This window comes from Anguilla anguilla, chromosome 11 (assembly GCF_013347855.1).
Source record: "Anguilla anguilla isolate fAngAng1 chromosome 11, fAngAng1.pri, whole genome shotgun sequence".
Classification (NCBI taxonomy): domain Eukaryota; kingdom Metazoa; phylum Chordata; class Actinopteri; order Anguilliformes; family Anguillidae; genus Anguilla; species Anguilla anguilla.
In genome coordinates this window covers 22,871,235-22,896,876 of record NC_049211.1, presented here as the reverse complement: position 1 = coordinate 22,896,876, position 25,642 = coordinate 22,871,235, and the positions used below count along the sequence as shown (strand labels likewise).

The following is a 25,642-nucleotide window of genomic DNA, read 5'->3' as shown; positions in this document are numbered from 1 at the left end:
CCACAAATATTCAGTTGGCTTCATGAAAAGTGACATAGCATCCCTTGCAAAACATTAGCATGGAACAGAAAAAAAAGTAAAGAAACCACATTACTTTTCTAATCAAATTTAATAAGAAAGTGTTTACACTGGCCTTAGACCAATTTCCACCAAAATCTTTTACAACCATTAAAAAAAGTAAAATAAAACATCAAAACTAAGCTTATTTTGCTATGTTGGGAGAAAAAAACCCTGGAAAATCTAATGTACACCAAAATATTACTGCTTCTCATGACCTTTTGTGTTCTTCACAAATTAGCAATTTATTATGGGAGCGTGAGGGGATGTGCGCCGAGGCCTGTTACAGGTTGTATGCCTGGCGGATGTTCAGTGTGTCTCGCAGCATCAGGTCACGCAGTCGCCACAGTGCGTCTGCCATGGTCGTGTGGGCTCCTTTGCTTTTCAGCCAATGGGAAGGCAGACGGCCTTCCTGCTCTTTGGACAGGTGAACGTCTCTCCTTTGAGCTGAGGGAATATTCAATGTACAAATAATTATAAAAGCCATTGTTGAAAGCATTCCATATCATTAGTGTCACATTCAAACCATTCTGTAAGTAGCTACCAACTTGCAAATGCTTTACTAATCCAATTTAGTTCAAATAAAGCTGAACTTCAGCTCATGCACATGAGCTAGCTAAAATAAATACAGTGGTATTTGTGTTGGCTAAACTGACACAATATTTTCCCATTTCCTCACAGTCTTAAAATAAAATGTATCTTTGAATGAATGGATTGATACGAATACACACACCCGTGAGAGTCTGGTCCCATTTGCTGACGGTGGAAGACTCAGCCTGGAGGCCCTCAATGTACTTCAGGTAAGCCTCTGAGTGGAGTAAGCGCTGGGTCTTTGGGGGTGGGGTCACAAACATGGGTGTGGAAGGCTGTTGGAGCGCAGGCTGGCCAAGTGAGACCTGTCCTGGGTAAGGTGGTGGGGCCTGCTGACCTTGACCAATCATACCCATCTGAAGGAAATGGGCATTATCAGTGGTATTCACACAAAAAAACTATTATATGTCACACATTCAATAAAATATCCATTGTGTGCTTAAATTAACATCATTCTTTAAGGAAACCTTTATTCTGCTCACATATTCAAGTATTCAGGTACACGCTGAATTTTTAAAGGAAAAATCCCAGGCTAACTATGTTGATCACAAAGTAAACTTAAAAACAGTCAAAACTGAAAAAACCTCAAATGCACGATCATTCATGAGAAAATTGTACCAGTGAATTTGAGGACCATTCGTAATGGTTTTACAGGTTTTTAAAAAATTGTATTGCAGGTTTTTTCTCCTATAGACAGTTGAAAAAACATTTAGGTGGCCTGCCTAAGACATTTCAATGAGGGGGAAACCCTGATATGAGGCCTTAAAAAACAATCAAATCACAAATCTTATTGCCTCATTAACCATGAAAGAGTTTACCTGCTGCCCGTAGGGGTTTCCAGCCCCAGGACTTCCCGCCATTGCGTTCACACCAGGCCCCATTACACCTACAGCAACAGTAACCATAGTTAATAGACAAAGGAACACCTCACAAGAGCCCTAATTGCCACTTTTGCAGATCAAAAGGTAACAGGGCTTTCATTTCATCAGAGCACTCACACACAAAGCAAAGGCGCCAGTATACTCAAAATGGAAAATAACTGGTTGCTTTGAACAAGAGACAAACAGAAAGACATCTTTTATTTGGCTACCTTTCTGTCCAGAAGATTTATCCTCAGTTTGACAAAATAAGGTAAAAATGTCCTCAATTTAACTTCTATTGTGGCAAACCTATCGGATAGGACACCAGTTGCTGAAATCTCTTGCGTCCCACCTGGACATGACTGTGGTAGCATCATTGTTGTGGATACTTTTGAGATTAATACTGTTGAACGAAGAGTTGCTGAACTCCTCAATCGTCTGCAAGGATATCTTCATTTTTATGATCGATTACACAGAGATTTTAAAGACAACAAAATGTCCTCAAATTCCTGGCACGGTTTGCTGGTGTTTTTTTCTTTTTTTTAAAAAGTTCATACGTCGTTTGGAGTATACTGCCTATTTAAGGCTATTCAAACCACATACAGCATCTTCTAAAGTCAGCTGCTAAATGATGAACCCATGCATAAAATTAATCATTTAACTTTTCCTAACTGAGACCATTTAAATATATCTTCGTACGCTAATTTAAATGACCAGAATCAGTAGTAGAATGATTAAAAACTGACCAACAGACAAAGAAAAAAACTGTATGGCAAATAACTAGCTTTAGCATTTATAGCTATGCAATCATAGAATAAAATTATTCCATACCTACCTGTACACATGTGCAAACATGTGTGGTGCAAATATGATAAAGCATCGAGTGGAATTGGTGGAATAAAATGTAATTTCTACTCAAGGGTGAACCAAGTTAATAACTGTGATGAAGTTAGTGGTGGACATTTATCACTCTCAAATGGATTAGGCCATTAATTAGTTAATGCGATTGTTCAAATGAATGCCTTCTAAGATCTCAGAGGAAGAAAATTAAGGGGGGAACTGTGCAAATTGAACTCCGATGCTAAGCAAGGTCAAAGCCCCAGGTACAGAGATGGCCCGACTGGCCAACGCCATTGACCTCTGACCTGACCCTGCCCGGGCCACGGCACGGCCTGGTTAGTACCTAAGCCTGTGGTACAGGTAGCCCCTCCAGCGGGTGAGTGGCAGACAGGAAGCGACTGCGTGGGCCTGGCTAGGAGGGGGGATGGTAGGGGTGTCCTTACCCGGGTATGGCATGCCAGGGAACCCGGGCATACCTGGCTGGAGATGGTGGGGCAATACAGGCACCCCCATGTGATGCGATGGCATGCTGCCCATACCGACCATGCCTTCATGAGGGCCCTGCATGGGCATCATGGGAGGGCCATAGCCACCCATCATGCCTTGGAGGGGGGGGGGGGGGGGACAACACAACAGATCCATGCATCAGTATCATGCAGCTGGCTATTGCAAGTCATGCACTATCCATGAGTGAAGAGAGAGTACATCAAATCCAAGTAAAGTTAGTAATAAAGTAGACGGAGGTTATGTGCAAAGACATGCTGACAAAAAAATCAAAATATGCGCACACAAGGAGTGCTTAAAGTTAACAAAAGTAAACGTGGTTATTTTATGTTCATGCAGTTGATGATTTGATTATACAGGCTTGATCATATGCATTCAAAGAAATTTGACACATTCCAAATAAAGATGATTAATAATGCTAAGCTGGTCTTCAGCTTCAGAGGATGCGATTAAGAGAGGAAGGGGTGTAACGGCTGAGGTTCCAGAGTCATGAACTGGGAGTGGATGGAGGGGAGTGGGCAGGGGTATAAGGGGAGTTTGGGGAGTTTTGAGCAGCTCAGCTTCTTATTACCGCTCCAAAGTCACCAAAGGGTTCTACTTTTTCCGTGAGGGGTTACCTGACACAGGCGTCATGTTCTGGTTAAGCATCCCCATAGGGGTTGGGGGAGGCACCACCCCCATGAGCGCCCCTACTGGGGTACCTGCTCTTGGGGAACTGCCCTGCTGCTGGGCTGCCCTCTCCCGCTCCTGCTGCTCCACCACTTTGGCTGCCCGCTCTGCAAAACACATAAACACATAACTTACACAAAGTGACCAGTGAGTTCATGGCTTCTAAATTTACTGGCAGTCACATGTCCACATCCGAACTCCCATTGCCCACAAATGCGATTTATTAACGTTGCAATATTGGCACAATTTCAGAATCCATGACCATCACTTTCACAGTGAAATTTTTTTTTTTTTTTTAGTCATGATGTCATTTACAGCTTACAGCTTACAGACTTAAAGTGTCTCTACCTATACAGTGAAAATGGTATTTGTAGTCTATTTCTGAATTGGAATCAATAGTCCTATCAAACCATAAAATAATGTACAAGTCATTTTATCATAATTAACATCATGCTCTAACCCAGCTACTGGCCTTCCTCTAACCCATGGTCCTGGTCATCACACATTTCTCCAGCTGAAATGGGAGATGTTCTGGGAAATCCATGTCTCACCTTCATATTCTGCCTTCTTCGTGGTCTCCAGGTTCCTCCACTCCGTCCCCACCAGGCGACTCAGCTCTCCAAAGGAGAAGTCGGGGTGCTGGGCTTTGATGACAGCCCGCATCTCACTGCTGAACAGGATGTAGCCGCTCATGTTGATCTTCCGTTTTGCTCCCTCCTTCTTGGATAGCCCCTTTATTGACTTTGGAGTCAACTGTTGGTCAAAGTGAAGCAAAGTCATTGGGAATCCTCCTCTCAATACAGACACTCAATCTTGGTTGCACATTCACGTTTCCATTTTATTGATTTAACCAAATAATGTGGGACTTGGTGCAATGAACAACTGTGGATTATTTAAAGCCACCAGCTGTCTTTAATTTTGGATGCAGGTACACTATATAGGTCTGTATAGATGTGCAGGAGATCCAAAGTAAAGTAGGTCTGTTACAGCAGAGATATGAGATCTGGGAAAGAGCAGCAAACTCCACTAGTCAAGACTAGAGATAAATTCTAGGCGAGATTTAAAGATGAATAGTTGATTCTTGTAGGTTAGACTTGGAGATCAAAGTTGGATCGGCGAGGTCAGATTTTAGTGTGGAAAGGTACGGGTTGTAACCTGTGGTGGGGTATAGGGCATGATGTCCATGTCTCCCGACATAGCCGTCTGCATCTGGGGCATGGAAGGAGTATCGCCCCCGTCCCCATCCTCGTCCCCTTGGTCGTCCAGGTCTTCCTCCGTCCCATCCATATCCGCAAACTTGGCCTCCAGCTCCTGGATTTTCCTGTCCAGCAGGGGAGATGGCTCCTTCTGCGGTACAATCAGCTTCCTGAACGGGAGAAACGAGTGAAAGTGGATTTTCACTGCACCTCAGCTGAAGAGAAATTCAGTTCATAACAATTTGGTTGTGTAACCGTCCCATTTGTCCGTCTCAAAGGAAAGTGGCGGATGAAAAGAGCAGAATTTGAGGACAGGCACTAAATTTGGTCTAAAAGTGCTCTTGAGCCAAGTACATCTCTTATGACCTCTGTACAAGATATCCATAATCTACTCCATCAAGGCGGTCAGTAAATCCCCCATTTTAATTGCACAATAGGACAATAATCATTCATGTCACATATAAGCTGATGGAGACTCCTCTAGGACCAGGGTGTGAAATTAGTCTCCTTGAATGGCAGCCCATGGGAGCAGCTAACCTGAAGTAGTAGATCTCGTCATCGACCACCTTGGCGGACAGGGAGAAGCGCTTCAGGCCCTTAAATTTCTTCATCACCTTCTCACTCTCGATGTAGCGGCTCTCGCACAGTAGCACGTCCTCTTCGGGGACCTCAGTGGGTCGGCATGAGAGGTAGTCCTTGAAAGAGGACACTGCACATTTCCCTAACGCCACAACAAATAGGACAGAAAGGAGAGAAAATGAGCTTTAGGCTGGACTACAAAAAAACATGCTAGGACAAACTTTTCAGCAGATATTTTCAATCAAAATATGTATATGCAACAGACCTGGGACAAATATAACATAAATAACTGTTTAGACACTAGTAAAATTCTTTCCGCTTACTTACATGTTTAATTTTAGGAAACCAAAATTTTGACCAATAAGCTTTGATTATTTTTTGTTGAAAAGTTTCAGGGATCAAGAGGAATGTTTTCAAAACTTACTGGTATAGGATACAGCTCACAAACACATATGTACATAATATACATATTAAACAAGCAACGGTGTCAGGCTAAGGTTCACTCAAGATGAAGTACTGAGTCTAACTACGACAAATAATAGCAACACAAAATGCCTGTGACAGGGGTAATCTGGTGACTGAATAACTTCTAGCCCCTTGAGAGAGGTGTTGGGATGTTTCACACGCAGGCATGTACCTATGACACAAGTCATGGGGCAGGACTCCTCCAGGTTGCTGAGAAACACCTCCTTCTTGTAGAACATCTTGGTGGGCTCGTGCTCCGTTTCCTCTGGGTGGATGAAGATGGGTCCAAAGAAGTAGGCCGCGCCGTCTCTTACCCACATCTTCTCGATCCTAGCAAGTACCAGACATGCTTAGTCACGTGACCATTAAACACAAAATCACCATCACACAAAAAAAGCTACCAGGTACCCAGTCTACCTCCATTTATAAATGAACGTCATGAAGAGTTTATATGACAAACTGGAAAAACAAGAACAATATCATAATGTCCATTTTAACAAAAATATTCTTAGACAAATTGAGTGGGTGGTCAAAGCTCTTGCAAAACTACAAAAATTCCTATGGGTATCTGTAGAATACCTTAATTAGTTTCACTGGGACTGAATATAGGACTGTTGAAATCAAGAGATATCCAGCTAATAACCCCTTGGGCAAAGCACTTTATCCCACTGGCTGCACTAACGATTCATCTGTATACATGGATTGGTCAATGTGGGGGTTGTCAAACTACACGCCCAGTAAGAGTTCCAGCTTAAAAGACTCTTCATTAATGAAATAATGAATGAATGAATGAATACAAACAAAACAAAAGTTTGACGAAAGAAACTACCTACCTGCCCACTCTGGGCCGCACTAGGCCGTGTGACCTTATGTAAACGCAGTCGCCAACTTTCATCCATGTTTCGTTGTAGCGGAGCTGCTCGTAGTACTGACAGCCCGGCTCACCGTTGCTCAATTCCACAGGCACGTCCTCCTTCTCCTGCACAGGACAGATAATCAGCAGATAATCTCAGGAAAGAGGCCTGCTACAATATACATCCTACATTATACTGTACACATCTTCTCTCTTCTACACACCAAAACAATCAGTAGAATCATCTGTTTTACCTGAACCCGCCAACAGTGCGCTGAACCTGCACAGAGGCCTTTACAAACATAGAGCTCAATGTATGGTGGTGTTCAGCTGGAATCTTTGATTGGAACCTTTGATAATGTGAAATCTTAAATTTCACATACTTAAACTCCATCATAACTGGTCAATCGCCTTGTCCAAGTGTTATTTGTGGATCAAGATAAAACAAATCTTGTGGAAAGGTGCATAGCACTGCCGGCTATTCATATCTTAAAAAAAAAATGAACCAACGAGCAACAAAATTGGCTCGGAAGCAGTATGATTCCATTGTCTCTGCTCTTGCCCCAGTGCTCACCTTGTCAACGACGCGATTGATGTCGAACGACTTGTCGTCCTCCAAATCCAAGGGCTTCTCGTTGTCATGCTTGGTGGCATTGGCAAACATGGACGCCACTCTGACCACCGGCAGTGGCACGTCGCGAGGGACGAACCTGGTAGAGCTCACCGGCATTGTCCACATTTTGATCTTCTTGAAGGACTTGGTCTTGGCAGAGTAGCGTGACTCGCAGACGAAGACATCGTCTGGCCTGAAGCCTTCTGGGTGGAGCTTAAAGTACTCCTAGAGAATCACATGACGATGTAAGTGGCTCTTCTGAGACATCATTAAAGATTCTCTTTCCATTGAAAGTTTTAAGTTTGTTATTTGACCTATGCAAATATTTTCTAGTGTCAACCCCAGACGGGCTCTCTACAGCATTTTGAAAGAGATGTTATGGTTTGTAAGACAGGCTTTCAGCAATATGAGCATTTCTAGCAAGATTTAGGCAGTGTTATTATAGGTTATGTTATTTGGTTAAGGTTAAAAAAAATTCAGCCCAGTGTTTTCCCAAAAATGCAGTTCACCCTCATAAAAACAACAGTGACATTACACAAACTGTGTAGGCTCAATGAAATGAAGACTGTACCTTCACGAACATAACCACACATTTCCCCAGTATTTTGCTGACGGGGACTTTGTTATAGTAGTCACTCTTGAACACCTCCTTCTCCAGAAACTTGCGTGTGGCTAAATGAAAGGTCTCATTGGGCCTGTAGAACCAGCAGCCATACAGCCATTTTTCACCTAAATGGGGAGATATAATTAGGCTGGATTTAATTACAATCATATTCTTTTAGGAAAGAGCATATCAAGTAAAAATAAACACAAAATAAATTTATATCTGCCATTATTGTCACACTGGGATTGTTATATTTTATAAAATATGTTTTTGCAGGAGTATCCTTGGATACATACATAATATCCATTTAATGGAGCATAGCTTGTTATGGTCCCATATTTTGCACATTACGTGCATATGGCAGTGTATACAATCACAGTGGCCCCTACATTATGCACTTATGAGTATCCCATAACTTCAAAAACTACTCAACACTTTAACTTCCCTTTTCATACATTGAGGCCTGCGTGGTGTCGGAGGATGCGAAACGGTGCTGGTTCGGTTACCTGCATCATCCTGCCACAGGCGCTCAATGCAGACGATGTGCGGCTGCAGGTTCTGCTCGGCAGGCTCCACGTAAACGTAGTCTCCCACGTGGTACATGCTGTTCTCAAAGCTGCAGTCCTGGCTGTATGTGCGCTGTAGCCCTGACGACCAAGCCCCGCCCACCGGGTCCTCGCTCTTCTCTGCCTCTGCAAGTCACAGGTAACATCAGCTCATCAGTCAGCAAAACAGCAGTCAAGCTGAATTCTAGCCCATGAAAAAATTCATTAAATGATGCAACAAATTTGATGGATCAACCAATAATTATACTATTACAAATGACTGCAGTTGTACTTGGTCAGGTATTAATCGGACTGCATGAATCTACTGCAGTAATGAACCAACTAAATTCTACTGTTTCCTCACTAGCAGTGTTGACCGTGTAAAATTATGCCTGCACTTAATGAAAGCATACATCTTCATAACCAAGTGTGCTCCTCAGAGCCCTGCTGAGTCAAACATAACTTGTGCTCATTTATTTATAATCGTCCTTGCTGCAGGGAAACAGACATGGACAAAATATTCAAAATACTGTAACCCTTTAGATACCAGTAGAGGTCCTGGAAGATATATTTGACCAATCATCAGAACAGAATCCTGCATTTGTACTGTTGTATATTTTGTTTTGTAACACATTTTGTTGAAATTTCTCAGGGATCTGCTGGAATGCTTTTTGATTTCAAAGTATTTTAAATATTGACCCAGACCAGCCCTGAAAGCTCAACCATATGTTTAAGGGTGGGGGTGATAAAATGCTGGTGGATGAGAACTCACCTTTCTTCTCCTCCTCTCTCTTCAGCTTGTCCTCCTCTATCTCCTTGGGCAGTTTCTCCTTCTTCTCTTTCTCCACATCATTGTGCAGGTGTTTGGTGGTGTAGCTGAGCGCGGGCGTGAGAAGGATTTCTCCGTTCTTGCACAGTTCGTCTCGGATCTTGATGAAGAACTGCTGCAGCTCAACAGCATCCTCGAAGATCTCGGAGTCCGTCCTGCAGGCAGGAGATACGGGCGCAGTTAGCACAGCTTCCATACAACCGATCATCTCAAGCCGACATAATGAATTCACCACAGGGTTACTCTTCTCAGTCATAAGAAATGGGAAGTTGCATTGCAGTTAGACTGAATCTGAGCACTGCTGCCAAACAGTACCAGTGTTAGCTTTAAATTATTTCCTAATGGAACAGGTCTTACAATTGGCTTTAGGATTTAAAAATATCTTTCAAATGACAATGTTCACTACCAAGAAGAAGACAGTGTTTCTTGCCCCTTCCATGAACATATATCACTAAAATTATGAAAAAACAATTATATTGAAACATAGTGATATAACTGAAATACTGTATTACAATAATATTACCAATATTATTAATCTTAGTAATTACTATTAGTAACAGTAATATTGACATAGTAACATAGTTCTGCTTTCAGTGGTCTGAGAGTGCAGGAGATAGAGCTGTTGATTTATTTTAGCTTCACTCTCCCACCTGTGCAGCCGCCTGGCTTTCTCCAGCACCTCGAACATGTGCTCCTGAAAGACGTCCAGCCTCTTGTAGCGGCCATGGTCCACGTTGGCCCTGATGATCTCGAAGTTCAGCGGCGGCTTGGCTGGGGCGGCGGGGTCACGGGCGGGGATCTCGGCCAGCGAGTCGCTGTAGCAGCGGCCCTCGTCGTCCTGGTGGCTCAGCACCGAGACGAAGAGGTTGTGGACCAGCTCCTGGATGAGCAGCGGGACGTTGGGCACATGGCTGTCTTCCCCGCCCTCCAGGTCCCGCCGCGTCTCCAGCAGCACCTTGTGCAGCACCAGGGCGTCCTTGTAGATCAGGGACTCGGGCTCATTGTAGGTGCAGGCGTTGTTGAACATCAGGACGAAGTCCTCCACCAGGGAGTCCACGTCCTGGTACTTGTTGGCCATCATGTGGCTCTTGACCTTCTCCATGTCGACGGGCTTCTTGATGGTGATGTAGTAGTCGGGCAGCTCGGCGCGGGAGGGCAGGCGGAGGAAGATGGTGCTGAGGCGGCGGCCGCGGCTGTCGGCGTAGTTTTTCACTGCCTCGTACAGCTCGTTCAGCTTCTGCTGCAAGGGGGTCAGGTACTTGGACTTTTTAGGGGAGATGCCACTCTTCCCTGGGGAATCAGTTCAGTACAAAAAAAAGCAAATTATCACTTGCACAACTGTGTGTGGTAACATCCTGATGAACAAATGGTTGTACGTGGACAGGATCTCATCTGTGTGCCATATTAATATATTTGTCTTCCAATTTTATTGTAAACAAAACACAACTAGAATTTTTGTAGAGTCTGCAGAAGTTCTGCAAGGAGAAACCTTGACTCTGGAAGCAGCTTTAGAATCATACAGACCTGAGAAATACAGTTAATCCTGAAGATCTTTCTTGAAAAGATGGAATGTTGTATTTCAACTACTTTTTGAATAATGATTAGTTACAGCACCAGCTAATTTATATATGCACATACTTAATTTGAGCTTGGGTGAAGCCACATCATCTTCATCAGGAAGGGGCCCCAGCTCCTTCCTCTTGTCTTTCACAATCTTCTCCAGGATGTTCGCATCATTATAGACCTAACCATTTCCAAATATAAACATAACATGTTTTCACAAAAATCTTTTAATACAGGAATCCCTAACAGTGATCACAGCAGAGCCTATACAAATTGAGCAAAATGCATTTAAGAAAATGCATTCATTAGAAAATATTGTTGGAGAACACCCATAACAGCACTACTTCTATAAAATACATATTTCTACACTTGATGCAAGAAGTGGCTTATTACTAAAACCCGGGTACCTAGCTGAAACCACACTGCATCCTTTTTCCACAAGAGATACTTGTGAAAGTCTGCTCTCCGGTTGGCCACCCACCTGGGACCCCTCCTCGTTGTAATGACGTGCGTTGCGGAACATGAGCTTCAGGTCGTCCATCAGCGCCTCCTCGTTGAGGTACTTGTCGGAGCGGATGTTGTGCTCGATGGTCCGCAGGTCCACGGGCTCCAGGATGATCTTGTAGTAGTCGGGGTAGTCCTTCTTGGAGGGCTTGACCATGAAGAGGTCGCAGAGCCGGCGGCCGGTGGCCACGTCCCTGGCCTCCGTCACCGCGGCGTACAGGATCTTCATCCGGTTCTTCTTCGTGTTCTTTTTGTGGCTGCCAGGGACGAGACCAAACCATTAGCATCTCGCCAAGGGTGCTGTAATACGCTTTAAAATTTTCACCAATTTTGTCTTAGCTGTTGCAATCGTTGCATCACAAAGCCAGGCATTAACATTCAATTAACATTCATTCATTCAAAAGCATTCACAAATTTGTTTAGTGTAAAGAAGGACAAATTCAGTAATGAGCTTCCGTCCAATAACCATGAATGATATGCACACAACAGGTAGATCAGCTTTCAGGGAAGTTTGTAGGCGCATGCATTTGATTCTGTTTTCTAATGTAGCTCAAAATGATTAATTGCTTTCAAACCACCAGCTGCACATTTTGGCAGGAAGTCAAGAGTCCAGGCCAGCACAATGAGAGTCTGTACACTGAGAATAAAGGGATGAGGGAGGGAGCGTACCTCTTCCTCTTTGCGCTGTTGGCATCAGACATGGTGGAGGAGAGCATGCTGTCACCATCCTCCTCTTCTCTCAACAGCTCCCTCTTTTTCAGCTGCAATACATAGACATAAACAAACTAATGCATGAGTTACCCAGGTATACCTTTGGTAGATGGGAAATGAGTAGGCTCACAATTTTTTTCCAAAACAGTTCCTGCATTTTAGTCATTCCTCAGCATGAGGTCAATAGAGCCTTATTTGATCCCACATTTAGGCAGTTATCACATCTCCTCAGTGATCCCCGTTGATAATTACCTCATAATGATGACAGCAATGTTCCCACACTGCCACGTGCGGCATTCAGTGTGAAACATAGACATCTGGCAGTAGCATATTTTTGTAGTGTTGTACTACATTGTTGTTTTTTTTCCATACGTGGGAAACAGCCCACACACATAGAAAGCGCATTTACATAACCAGCACAAACAATATATATAGAAGCCTATTTGTAATAGAGAAATGGTTTAAAGCGGGGGCAGAAATGGATTAAAACAAATGGACTGAAATAAAATTAAAATGAAAGATTTAAACACTGAATTTAACCATGGCCAAGTGGTTTGCTTCCTGCAATCCACTAACCTGCAGGACCTGCTGCAGCTTCAGCACACGTTTGTAAATGCCCGAGTTGGGGACATTGTAGCGCTTGGCATTCTCGAACATGAGAGTGAGATCGGCGTCCATCTGCTCCACGTTCTCATACTCGTTGTTCCTCATCTTCTCCCTGCGGAAAGAAATAGCTGTTTTGTTTGCCAAACTCAAGGTATATACACAAAACAAAAAAGCACTGTCAATAGCCACTGTTAATATAGAAATTCTCCCCGTGCAACCAAAAACTAAATGTCTGCACATCATTAAGTAGCCCTGCTTTTTTTTTTTTTTTCTGAATACATAATAATGCAAGTGTGTGTCCAAGAATGGTTCTGCCATTCACACACATTCATACCGGATCTGCTGAAGGGAGATGGGCTGTTTGATCTGCTGGTAGTAGTCGGGATACTCCTTGCGGGAGGGCAGCTGGAGGAAGGGCTCGGCGATGAGCTGGCCCTGGCTGTTGCGGCCGCCTCGTACCGCCTCGTACAGCTGGAAGATGGGACTGCTCATGTCCATGCAGGACTGCAAGCACTCCGCCTCGGACTCGCCCTCATCGTATCGGACAGTGCCTGCGAAGGTCACACGCACGTGAATATATGCGCAAATACACGCACGTACGCACGCACGCAGACACATATTTGTCGATGGCAAGAAAGAATAAGAACCAAAAAGCTTCAAAAGAAGACTGGGAACATTTTTTTTTGAACACCGTTCATATGACAGAGGGGCTTTATTTCATAACACTGTGTGATTTCATCTGCCTTAGAATCTGACCTCAATTTTCAGATTTGAACAAATATTTTGAATCAATGAAAAGCATATGATATAGAAACAATACCTACTGTTATCATTCACTAATCCTTTATGCTTAGGATTTGGAATTTGTCATAACTGTACGAGATTTAATGCAAAGTGCTTCAGTTTAATTATAACAAATTACAATGTAATGTCTGAGTAATTGATGAGATAAATTTAACAGTAGTTGAATGAACTTGCGCATCAGCGATTCTGTTCAGTACTCGGAGCTGAGTGGGCGAAGGTGAAGATGGAGGAGACTTGTTTGATTATAAACACCGGACCACAGCAAGGCTAAAGAAATTCTGCATAGTATGCCTTTAACTGCTAACATCAAATTGCGTTCATGTGGAGAAATGCTTCATAATAAATGCACGAATGACTGAATAGTGAGGCTTACCATGCAGGGCATCCTCATCGCTCTCAGATCCGTACTGCAGGGCTGTGGTGATGGCAGACAGGCGGTCTCCCTGGGCAGACCTCCGGTTCCTGACACACACACACAAACACAACATGTGGTTTCAACAGAAAAATCTGTTATATTTTCCATATACAACAATTCTTTAACAGAAAAATAAACCGAAAAACAGATTTCAGAAATAGTAAACAGTACCTTATGCGAAGGCTGGATTTAGTGGGCTCAGCATGCTCAATTTCAGTCTTTCTCTGAAGGAAGATCTTCTTGATGGTATTAGCATCCTAATTTACAATAATGAAAAGAATGGTAGACTTTAATATCCTCAAACTAAAAATCATTCAATCCAGTACGCAAAATATGAAAATAGTTTCAGAAATAACAAAAAGCAAAAATTAAAACACAATGTCTAAAAAAAACATAAGCATTGAAATACCTTAAAAACTTGTGATCCAGGTTCATTGTAGGTTTTGGCATTTTTTGTTAAAAGGTCTACGTCCTTGGCCATGGCACTGACACTTTTGTAGTATCCAATCTATAAAACGATTCAAACAGAATGGACACAAATGCAATAGATCATTTGCTTTTGTGTTATGAGAAAGAGACAGGGAAGGAGGGTAGCAGGGGAAGAAAGAGAGCGATGGCATCTGAATTTGTGTGTGTGTGCATGCTTAAGTGAGCAATCAAAGCACATTACATCTTGCTGCATACCTGTATCCTCTGAGCAATTGCCCGCAAATCTATTGGTTCTTTTATTATGGCGTAATAGTCCGGGTAGTGCTGTAGAGGACAAGATAACAACAAATATATAATAACAATAATAATGGTCTAATCACATACACTTAAAAAACATTTGAAACAAAGAAATCTATATATTTCAAAAACTAAAGACTGGTGCACATCAGATAATGTACAAAAAAAGGCATAATGAGATGACTGCTCAAAGTCAACATCACGTAATATATACAGCTGCAGTTCTCACCACTTTGGAGGGCAGCTTCTGGAAGAGCTCACTGATCACACGCCCTGAGGGTTCAGTGAATGTCACAATGGCCTCTAAGAGCTGCTCCAGGACCTCCTTCAGGCAACTGGGTGGAGTCTGCCAATCAAACCATGAACACATAGGAACTGACCACAAGAGACTACAAAAAGTAATGCTGTTATCCTCATGAAAGTTATCCACTGTAGCACTAGAGTGAGGCTGGCCAGAGCTCTAAGTGAAGCTAGCTGTACAGCTCAATTGCATTACCAACTGCCACAGCCATAGTATATTAAGTCCCATCAACAAATCAAATATAATTTTACTTCTAAAGCTCAATTTCAAATGTACTTTTGCAAGAAATTGTGCAATTTAGTTCGCTTTGATGAGCAATAGCAGCATGATCCTTCCATGTTTAATTCCCTACTTTGTATTTTTGGCAGCAATGGTAGAAACAGCACAGAACAGAAAACCACCAGACACTGAAACTAAACACGGTAGGTCTGGTTCCAAGTAGACAGTGGAAGCCTACTTGTTTTCACTTAGACGAGTGCCAAATATAGGCTCTGTAAATCTGGCATAACACATGCATCACACTAATGGTCTGACAGATATGACTAAATGGACACAATTATGGGGGGAAATACCCAGATATTAATCAAATGTCCTGAGCACTCAACAGAAGAAGATATCCAATGAGCCAAGTGTAAACATTGCTTTATATAGTCAGTGGTAATCCCCTGGCAATTTTGACATGTAGGGACAACACATTTAAGTTTACAAATGTTCCCAGTAAAGACCACCTGTCACCTACTTTTGAAACTGTTGACTATTAACCCAGGACTGATTGTGAGAAATATTAACTCTCCATGTCAGAGTTTTCCTCTTTTCTAACCAGGTATGTATACAGTATGGTCAAGAAAGTATTCAATTACAAGCTATTTGTGAATTGCCAGCTGTAAGATTATTGCTTCAATGGAGAGAAAAATAATAACTCCACCTCTTCTTCTGTGGAGGTTCCAGGGTTTTCCAGTGTGTCCTCTCCATCTTCATCCTCTTCCTCATATTCCCCTCGCTGTACAAACTCATTCTTTGTGCGCTGATAAAGCTCCCACAGTCTGCAGGCAGCTTTGTACTCTGGGCTCTCAACCTGTAAACAGGAAACATGTTTGAATTATTTTTTGCACAGAATGAAGATGAACAAAACACAAATAAACATTGGACTACCAAAGCTACTTATACTGAAAATTTGAATAAACCTTCACCGTAACACTTTACTAATTAGTGTTTGTATGATGCAAACTTAGGCCTAGCTTCTAAAAGGTGGTACCTTATAGTACGTCTTGGCATTGTTGAACATGAGCTGAAAATCAGCAGTGAGCTGCTCCACATCCTGGTACTCCTCCAGCTTCAGTTTCTGTTGGATCTTCATCAGATCTATGGGCTGGGTGACCACTTCATAGTAATCTGGTTGGTTTCTTCAAAAGGAAAACAAACAAATAAATACAGGGGATCTCTTTCTTGTGTGTCATAATTGGTGTGATAAGTCAATTAATTTGAACACGGACAATATGATTGTAATGAAATGTTCTGTACCTTCTCTTTGGTGCTCTAATGAACAGCTCACAGATTTGTCTGCCATGGTCATCCTTGTAATCTTTTATGGTATTATACAGCTCATGACACACTGCAATCTAGGCCGATAAGGACACAATCTCAGTAACATATGCATGCATACATAACTATGTACAGAAAAACATACTCCAACAAAGACCTGAGATGTGCAACATGTTGCCCCAGGCATACCAGCAGTGTGTCTGGCTCATCTGGTAGTAACCATTACTATTAGAGATATTATTAGCAATAACAACAGTATAAATGTTAAGCGACAGAACATCCGGTGATCACCAGTTAACTTGTCACTTGTCATTGCCCACCAAAATTAACTTTTTTCTGGATTGCAGCTATCTGGTTGGTATGCAACTAAGACGTGTCAGACATACAGGTAATTTCTACGTCATATGGATAAGCCCAATGTTTTTTTCTTTTCAAGTTTAATACAAATAAGAGTGTAATTGCGGCAAACTACATATTTGGAAACCATTCACGGTACTGGGCGAACATTTGGAGCACACATTTGTACCACTCGCATGAGCCTATTAGAGGGCTAGGTCACATAGCTTAATATATTCTAATATTTATCATGCTGTTATGACTAACAGTGGGAAAAGTGGAAAATATTAGGAAATCCACTTACTGGATCTACAGTGGGTACGCTGGAAGCTCTTCTTCTTTTTCGGCTGTTAACGGGAGTGGAGGAGGACGACAGGCCATCCTCAAAGTCCCCGCCACTAACGCTACTGGAAGGAGAAGTGGCCCTCCGTCTTTTGGAACCCATCGGAGCAGTGCCTTAAAAAGATTTAACAAGGGGCAGTCATAAAGTTTACTTAGAAACCGGGATGGGTACTTGGCCGTGCTGGCAGATGAGCTTGACTGTTTAACGCATTTCGATTACCATTTTGCGCCCTGATATGAAACGTAACGTGCATTTGTTTCACCGTTACGGGTGCAAGCCAGATAGCTAATGTCCCCAATGGTCCGTCTATATAGCAAGATTACTCGCGATTACCACCACATAAAAATAATACTGTCCAACAAATGGTTGTGGATAAAGAAAGCAGCGTCGTTTAATACAATTTTCGTAAAGACGCGTAGTTAATTAAAACAAAACAACGAAATGCATTCCATGAAATAAGCTCGCTACACTATGACAGGTGTAGTCTACCTAATAACCCTAACAGTCAAGAGGTCTGACACTGGACTTCACATTCATACACAGCTAGCGCAGGTTAGCTAACTCAGATAATTTTAGCTGACCAACAAAGTGGCTAAATTGTCCAGCTAACAGGCTACTGTATTAGCCTAAGTACAAAGTAAGTTTGTAAGTATGTTTGACAGGCGGTTATTCGTGTGAGTTGCTTCACGCACACGATTGGCCAGAACACATATAGATATACTGATAAGAACTTTTCTTCCATTTAATCGGTTAGCTACATTATACAATGTGGTTTAAACGAACACTAGCTAGGGAGCTATACTCAATACTCCAAATAAATGGATAGCTAACTAACGCGCTAAAACATCCTAAGTTAATGACTCCAACGACGTGGAAAGCTAGCCAACCATAACATTAGTTCCGAATACCTTTGCGCATAGCAATGAAACGTTAGTGTAGCATTAGCTAGTTCATTCTTATCGCGAGTGCCTGGTCTCCAGCTAACTCAGCTAGCGTTAGCTATCTACCGGCTCTTAAAAGCACAACTCCACCAGACGGGTTAGTGACAAAAACAAAGACAAATGGGAAGGCAGCTGAAGAAGCTAACTGCATCCAGATCCAGCCCAAATGTATTGGCAAGCAATCAGGAAATCGCAATTAATGTACCAATAATTCAGAATGAATTTAACAAGCTAAATATTTAATTGACCCGCAGCTGAACACAGAACAGAATGATTCGTCTAAAAATGTAATTAGATCACAAATTAGTAAAGGTTTACCTGGACTCTCGACAATAGTGTTAGCTTTAGATTGCTAGGCTAAGAGAGCTTGCTGGTTAGCTCCTCCCCCTCTCTAGCTGTGGCGGAAACGGAAGTCCGACATGTTATCCCGCATTGCATCCTTTCTGCTTGTGGCACCGATTAGTAGCACCACGTGGAGAAAGGTGTCCTGTATGAAAACATGAAGCGCCCAAGTAAGTTCAAGTGTCGGTAACTAATATTTTTTCACGTCGGATTAATGGTTTGTTGAGGAATTGACTTTTTTAAATTTACGATTGCAGTGTGGGTATCTTGTTTTTTACCAGCGAAAAATGAGCAATGCGCTAGCTAGTTAGCCTACCTGCGGTTCTATCAAATGTAAGTAGCTGATCTAGCAGTTCAGCTACTTTTAATTTAACTCTGCAAATGTGCTCTCAGTCGAAATATCAGGAGCGTCTTAGTAATGTAACTTTTTTTCTAAATATGTATCAAGTGTTTTGGTGATAAAATGTTTTTTTATTCTACCGTGCCGATGACAGCAATGTTATTTTTCCCCAGAGCTGAAGAAAGCTAGTAAACGCATGTCATGTTCAAAACGGTACAAAATACAGAAAAAGGTAAGTGCATTTTCACAGCAATTAACCTTATTGTTAGGTATCAGTTACGTGCGACGTAATGTTAAGTGTGTGAAGCTATTTAGCATGTGGGGTAGGCCTGAATGTGCAGTGTTATGTGTGGGTTATTTTAGTTGGATACATCGTTGTATTAATTAATTCATGTCAGGCCCATGAAAGCGAATGTAACAGGGGAATGTAGAATGTAGCAATATTTTGGTTAACTATCGGTCTGCTCTTGTAAATTAGAATAAAAGGATACGTCAGTAGCCACCAGCCGTTTCAACTGTAGCGCTGGTAATTAAATGAAGAATTGGTTCTTTTTTTCTTAACTGATTATCTAATACCACTGTGTTACTATTGGCACATGCATTCTTTATTTTATTTTGTAAATCAGGTTCGGGAGCACAACCGAAAATTACGGAAGGAAGCAAAAAAGAAAGGTATAACAAAGCGGGTAAAGAAGGATCCTGGGGTTCCTAGTATCGCACCTTTCAAAGAAGAAGTTTTGCGGGAGGCAGAACAGAGAAAATTGAAGGTGAGAATCATTATTTATTTTTATTTTTTTACAACCCTATCCTATTAAGTCTTAATTTTGTGTATCCTGGTCAAATATTTCAATAATGTTTTCGTCAAAAGTGATTAGCAGTAACTGCCGAGCGGATTCACAAGCTTTTATTTTGAAAATAATGTTGCCAAAGGCATTTTCATCCAAGTAACTCAGTTACAGAATGTCATCAATGTAAATGTAAAAATGCACAAATTTTAAATTTGACTTTAATATTTGATAATGCTTTGTGGTATTCTTTTGTTGTGGTATTGTAGCCTTAGCATGAGTATTATCATTGTTATCCTAGTTAGTTGCTGCATCAGAGCATTTTGGGACTGTATGCATATTTGACTTTTCTTTCACCTCCCAGCTAGAAGAACTTAAACAGAAAAAGAGACTTGAGAAACAACAGGAGCGAGAACGAGCACAGAAGCGAAAGAGAGAGGCCACAAGCAGTGACTCCAATACCCAGGCCAAAAAAGTAAAAAAGGTGAGAACCGATGAAGAGAAGTAAACTCTCTTGTATGTTTTACAGGCCATGAGTGTTTTCATGTCTGCTAAAGTTTGTTTAAAAACGCCATTCAATTTTGGCAGGAGGGGAATTTGAATCGTCCACAGAAGTCATCTGGCAAAGATAAATATTCCAGAAAGTTCCTCTGTGATGAGCTGAACAAGGTGAGTGACTGAGCCAGACCAGTCGGTAGCTGCAGCACTGAAGGATGACCATTGACTTAAAAGCTTACTCTTACAGTAATGCCTTCAGGTTCAACAGAGATGGTCTCCCTCATTTTGCTCTGTTTTCTATTTTGCTATGCCTGAGAATGTATGTCTACACAATGAATGGAGCTCAGTGTTCCATAATGAACTCCCTCACAGAAGCAATCCCTGAAGCAATGATTAATTTGTTTAAATTTTGTCAGGAATATTGAAGGACTATTATATCTATCCACTTACTGAAAGTAAATGTGCTTACAAAAGCTCATCTAAAAATAATTAATATTTCGATTTTTTATTTTATTTATTTATTGTGAAGGACATTCACAAAATAAAAACTCCAAAGGAGTATTTTCTCCTATGCCTACATTAATTACCAACACTGCAGTGAACATATATATATATATATATATTGTGTCCAACAGGTCATCAGTGATTCCAGTGTCATTGTTGAGGTTCTGGACGCCAGGGATCCCCTGGGTTGCCGCTGTCCAGAGCTGGAAGAAGCCGTTTTGAAAAGTGAAGGAAACAAGAAGCTTCTCTTGGTCTTGAATAAGATTGGTAAACCATTCATTTGTGTCAACATCTTTGGCTTGTTTTATATCTTTGTAGATGTTTAATATTGTTTCCAGTTTTAAAAAGAAACTTTGCCAGGAAATATTTTTGCACAATTCACTTTTGGTTAGATGTTGTTTGTACAAATTATAGTGAAACGTTTATTGGAAGGCTTTTTTATTCACTGCTCTGAAATCACCCCCCCCCCCCCCCCCCCAGATCTTGTACCAAAAAGCAATGCGGAGAAGTGGTTACGCTACCTGCAGCATGAGTTTCCTACAGTCGCCTTCAAAGCATCAGTATATCTGCAAGACAAAACAGTGGTATGTGTGTGCAGTGTGTCACTTAACAACAAAATCCTCTTGCTGTGTTTACCATAAACGGTATCACGTATACCATGGTATTGGGCAACATTGTGAATTTTGTAAAAACTACATGTAGTGATTGCTACCATTCTATGTTCAAGGTATTGTGTGAATTGCATGTGTTGTTCATTCATTATGTGAAATCAAGGAATATTTGATGTAGTTACCATAGTTATGGATTTACAGCAAGAGAAGAAGAAAAGAGCTGGGCAAGGAGCAGTTGACCAGAGTAAAGGAACGGAATCCTTTGGGAGCAGTTGTCTTCTGCAGTTTCTGCAGGATTATGCAGAAGCCCAGGAGGGTGAAAAGACACTCAAAGTTGGCATTGTTGGTAAGATCAATTTGTTTCCTATTGAATAATTTTACCTGGTAACATTGTGATAATATGCAGATTTCTTACTTTTCAGTATTAAAATGAAGGATAAAAGACAGCATGACAAGCCTAACAGTGTAATTAAGCCTTTCCAGCAGTACATCAATACAGTGACGTTTAATACAGGTCTGATGAGAAAGGATGACTCTGTGATTCTGAAATCAGTGAAGACTTCAATAATCCAACTCTGATCTCATCGTTTTGTCAGTAAAACTCACGCCTGCTGGCTGTTGAGGTGTGCGTGACCATGCTGCCTCTCACATTTATGATTCCCCCTCAGGTTTTCCCAATGTGGGGAAGAGCAGCCTAATCAACAGTCTGAAGGGCGTCAGGGCCTGCAACGCTGGAGCACAGGGAGGATTAACAAAGTGAGTGCATAGCAAAGAGAGGTTGCTGCTCGATTTCTCATTTCTGTGTTCAATTGGACCACAGTGAATAGCAGTAGTGTGGTCCCTGTCATATGAGAGACACCACTGTTTAACTCTGCGGGGAGGCGTTTAGCATGAATTTCTCTTGTAAGAGTCTAGCAGTTTAAGTGAGGTGTAGGATGCATGTTTGGGGTGTGTCATTCACCTGTGAATGAACTGGATGTGGTGCAAGGGTGTATAAATTAAGCATTTACTTGACCATTGTGAATGTGTCCGTTAAAAAATGCGATTCTTGTCTGAGGATCCTTGAAAATCCCTTTTATTTTGCATTTGAAATGCTTCAGGAAGTAGATAGAAGTTCTTGTGTGTTTTGCATTTACAACCGTTTTGCTGCATTGCAGCAGATGTGATTAAGTAAACAGTTTGTATACCTTCCTTTCAGATGCACTCAAGAAGTGCTCGTTGCGAAGAATGTCAAGATGATCGACAGCCCTAGCATAATGGCAGCGCCATCAAACCCTGCTTTTGCCATGGCTCTGAGGAGTCTGCCGACACCAGGGGAAGGGGGGAACGCACTGGATGCAGTCAGAGCCTTACTTAAGCACTGTGACAAACAGCAGGTAACACTCGAGGGACACTTTATGAATTTAGTACAAATATTTCAGTACCCTAGGGGTAATAAAGTTTGATTATGTGGTCAGGAAATATAATTTACTTCCACCGCAGGATGTCTGTTAAAGAACATTTTGTTCTTTATACAATGCAATTATACTACATTTAAAATATATTTTGTTACATGCACATACATTTCTCTGACTGTTACTGAGTTATAATTGATAACTGAATTCTTTTCTTTTAGATAATGCTTCAGTACACTGTTCCTGATTTCAGGAACTCCTTGGAATTCTTGACATGTTTAGCCAAGAAACGGGGACTCATGCAGAAAGGCGGTGTTCCGAACACTGCGCAAGCCGCTGAGACATTTCTAAGCGATTGGACCGGGTAAGAATTATCACTCGCTATCAAGCCAGGTCAAATCCTGCCTTCCGTGCGGCTCTCAGAGAAATGAGGAAAATAATACAAGTCTTGAGTTACAATGAAGACTTTAATCCAACCCTGATCTCTGAGCACTTTCAGTCTATTCAGAGGGATGATTTTATGCATCCAGCACTGATCAGTAAACATATTGATGAATTGGATTACTGCATGGAAAGGTGAGAGGTTTCCTAAGGATTCTGTGCCTAATTTAAGCGTTCTCAAGGATGTATCCTTGAAATTATTGTAAATGGTTTCATTCAAAGGTGTGTTTTTTGCTCATTCTATGTAATCAACTGAATGATATTGTTTCGGCTTTTCCTACTAGGACTAAACTAAGCTATCATTCCAAACCCCCCGACAATCCCAACGTTCCTTCCTATCTCTCGGATGAAACGGTAACAGAAATGAAGAAGGGGTGGGATCTGAACAAATTGCAGAAAGGCAATTCAGACACCATTAAAAGTAAGTACATTCAGAGAATGATGGCATACAGAGAGCTAATTTAAAACCACCCATTAAGGTAAGGTGGCTCAGTATGGGAGATTTGTTGCTGTGAAAGTTCTGGTCTTGTTGTTGTCCAGGTGTGAAGTTACACAGATATTCAACTGCCATTATCCTGAGCTCCATGGGTCCCACGTCTGGACTCCTCAGTGTAAGCGAAGGCCTTGAGACCAAGGAGTTAGGGGACGAGGAAGAATGCCAGGAAGAGGCTATTGATAATGAGGTGAGAGCAGTTGTATGAGGAGTGTTAAAGTGCAGTCATACATTGTTGGCCCATAAACTGATTTTTAGACTGCAAAAACTGCAGCAGAAGCCTATTTTCAAGAATTCTTAAGTGGTTGTGGACGGGTGATGTGTCTGATTTTTATGGTTATTCTGGGGGGAAATGGCCCCTTTTCAATCTTGACCTCAGATCTTTCTGATATTTGACACCCATAATGTAACCTTGGAGCAATGGCCATGGGTACTTTTGAGAAAAAAACACAAACCATCTTTAAGAAACCTAAGAACAAAACGTTCACTTTTCTCTCCCCTTTTGGCCTACCCCCTCTGCTTTTGAGACCTACAGTTTGAAACCGTAAATGGTAAGAACAATATATTGGTCTCATTGTAATCAAAGACTTACACTGCAACATGGGTCATATCTTGTTGCAGCCTGACTTGGTGCATGCTGAAGGACGACAGTTGGAACAATCTCAAAATGGAAAAGAGCCACAAGAGACAACACCAGGTTTTGCAGGTATATTAGAGAGCAGCCCGATAAACTTCTCATTTATTGCCACGTCGTACATATTTATCATGGTCTCATGACATGCTGTAACGTTTTAAATTCTTTTCTTGTTTGTGTGACAGAGCACCCTACAAAAGTCAAGTTCCAGCCCAAGCCTATCACCATAGACCTGTCTTCGGCACAGAAGGATGATGATGCATATGATTTCAACACAGATTTCAAATGAGGATGCTTGGAGACCTGTAGTGGTTTAAATGGGACTTGTTTAAGTTTCTCAATATCACAGGTTGCTGTGATTTATCGGGTGCTAGATTTCACTAGTTAAAGTTGGACCTTCAAAGATGGATTATTGTATTAAAATTATATTTGTAAACTATTTTGTATAAAGTTTTCTATTAATTATTTTGCCGCATGCTTTGCATATTTCTTCGTGAGAATGATCACCTTTGTTAGCAGAAAAAATCTGAAGGCGTGAAGACATGCAGCGCATGGTTTGTATTTGTGTACATTCTTCATTCAGCTGGGAAGTGTAATGTTGTCAGTAGGTGCATCTTTTTAATGAAAACAATGTATTTTTGATTGAGGGGTGAAAAACATTTTCAGGAATGACTGAACAAGATGGTGTAATGGCTTTCTTTTAATCATCCATTCAATTAACTTGAAAATGTGTATAGCCAAGTATAATCAGCAAGGTGCAATACACCACATGGCTACAGGTTTAAATAATTTCCATTTTGATAGATTGTCATAGCCATAAATCTGTGGCTAATGGTGTGATTGTACAATGAGAGTGGATTTTTGGTTTGTTTCAGCCAAACAAAAAAAATTCCAAATTGTGAATTTTGAACAATCAAGTCAAACTCCATAGATGTGGCTCCTTTTCTATTTGTCCCTTTTTTGGTGTCTTCCTGTAATGTTTTGCATTTTTGCTGCAGTGAACTTTGCATTATACATACAAATGGGTGACAAAAGGGAAAATCCTGAATAAATGAGGTGAGAAACATAAATGCAGATGCTTCTATACAGATGGACCTGCCTGATACAGTTAAGCAATTAACATCCTATCATGCTCAGTGGCATGTATAATAATGCTGAGCAGACCCAGCTAAACTATTTTGGATCAAGATGGCAAAAGGAAAAGATCTAAGCGACTGAAAGGATTCATTATTGGGGTATGGATGGCAGGAGCTTCAATCACAAAGACTGTTCAACTGGCTAGTGTTTCAATAAAAACAGTGACACCTGCATTTAGAACTATGGGAAAGCCATCAACAAAGGTTTGGAAATGGTGGTCGAAAGCGAGCATTCAGTGACCGTGAAATAGAGATGTGTGGGTTTGTAGTCCCAAGCAAGAAAATGCACTTAAATTAACCCCAAAGCTGCCTATACAGTGCAATTGCGTCTCCAGAGGTTGTTGGTGTGTATATTTCCTGATTATTCTACAAAATTTACATTTACTATAATCTGTACGCGTGCCCTATGATGCATGCAACCTGACGGATCACCGAACATTTCAGCCTACTTGCTGGCTGCATATCGA

At 41.5% G+C, this 25,642-nt stretch overlaps 2 protein-coding genes and 1 non-coding gene across 7 annotated transcripts; 2 read left to right on the top strand and 1 right to left on the bottom strand.

The window, feature by feature from the left end:
* Nucleotides 1-90: 90 nt before the first annotated feature.
* LOC118207648 (protein polybromo-1-like) lies at nucleotides 91-18,399 on the bottom strand. 5 transcript variants are annotated; one of them, XM_035381436.1, is made up of 30 exons: nucleotides 18,316-18,399; nucleotides 17,018-17,169; nucleotides 16,357-16,454; nucleotides 16,091-16,238; nucleotides 15,761-15,910; nucleotides 14,764-14,880; nucleotides 14,493-14,561; nucleotides 14,218-14,316; nucleotides 13,980-14,065; nucleotides 13,767-13,855; nucleotides 12,924-13,140; nucleotides 12,560-12,701; nucleotides 11,942-12,033; nucleotides 11,250-11,529; nucleotides 10,844-10,949; nucleotides 9,856-10,495; nucleotides 9,149-9,360; nucleotides 8,338-8,523; nucleotides 7,799-7,956; nucleotides 7,189-7,452; nucleotides 6,595-6,740; nucleotides 5,934-6,091; nucleotides 5,255-5,438; nucleotides 4,677-4,887; nucleotides 4,073-4,274; nucleotides 3,470-3,628; nucleotides 2,792-2,950; nucleotides 1,467-1,534; nucleotides 791-1,004; nucleotides 91-504 (listed from the first exon to the last, which is right to left on the bottom strand). In XM_035381436.1, the coding sequence occupies exons 2-30, from the start codon at nucleotides 17,156-17,158 to the stop codon at nucleotides 341-343; spliced, it is 4,959 nt and encodes a 1,652-aa protein (XP_035237327.1). In that variant the 5' UTR covers nucleotides 17,159-17,169; nucleotides 18,316-18,399; the 3' UTR covers nucleotides 91-340. The 5 variants fall into 5 exon arrangements, with proteins under 5 accessions (XP_035237327.1, XP_035237326.1, XP_035237328.1 ...); XM_035381435.1 differs by lacking the exon at nucleotides 18,316-18,399 and adding an exon at nucleotides 17,965-18,130; XM_035381437.1 differs by lacking the exon at nucleotides 18,316-18,399 and adding an exon at nucleotides 17,965-18,130 and having other exon boundaries at nucleotides 3,554-3,628.
* On the top strand, nucleotides 18,374-24,504 carry gnl3 (guanine nucleotide binding protein-like 3 (nucleolar)). The gene is made up of 15 exons (XM_035381444.1): nucleotides 18,374-18,509; nucleotides 18,853-18,911; nucleotides 19,306-19,446; nucleotides 19,829-19,948; nucleotides 20,053-20,133; nucleotides 20,598-20,733; nucleotides 20,947-21,050; nucleotides 21,279-21,423; nucleotides 21,746-21,833; nucleotides 22,276-22,453; nucleotides 22,693-22,835; nucleotides 23,197-23,333; nucleotides 23,453-23,595; nucleotides 24,027-24,111; nucleotides 24,225-24,504. Exons 1-15 carry the CDS (start codon nucleotides 18,497-18,499, stop codon nucleotides 24,326-24,328), a joined length of 1,677 nt encoding a protein of 558 aa, XP_035237335.1. The 5' UTR covers nucleotides 18,374-18,496; the 3' UTR covers nucleotides 24,329-24,504.
* LOC118208741 lies at nucleotides 22,894-22,966 on the top strand. Its single transcript, XR_004761638.1, has one exon. It is a non-coding gene; the product is annotated as a small nucleolar RNA SNORD19 (small nucleolar RNA).
* Nucleotides 24,505-25,642: the final 1,138 nt, after the last annotated feature.

Bases quoted from the DNA above. Each gene is read 5' to 3' on its own strand.
- gnl3 (XM_035381444.1), top strand. The intron at 21,424-21,745 runs GTAAGATCAATT...ATTCCCCCTCAG, and splicing joins ACTCAAAGTTGGCATTGTTG to GTTTTCCCAATGTGGGGAAG. The intron at 21,834-22,275 runs GTGAGTGCATAG...CCTTCCTTTCAG, and splicing joins GCACAGGGAGGATTAACAAA to ATGCACTCAAGAAGTGCTCG.
- LOC118207648 (XM_035381435.1), bottom strand. The intron at 1,535-2,791 runs GTAAGGACACCC...CTGTTGCTGTAG, and splicing joins CCCTGGCATGCCATACCCGG to GTGTAATGGGGCCTGGTGTG. The intron at 1,005-1,466 runs GTAAACTCTTTC...CATTTCCTTCAG, and splicing joins GAAACCCCTACGGGCAGCAG to ATGGGTATGATTGGTCAAGG.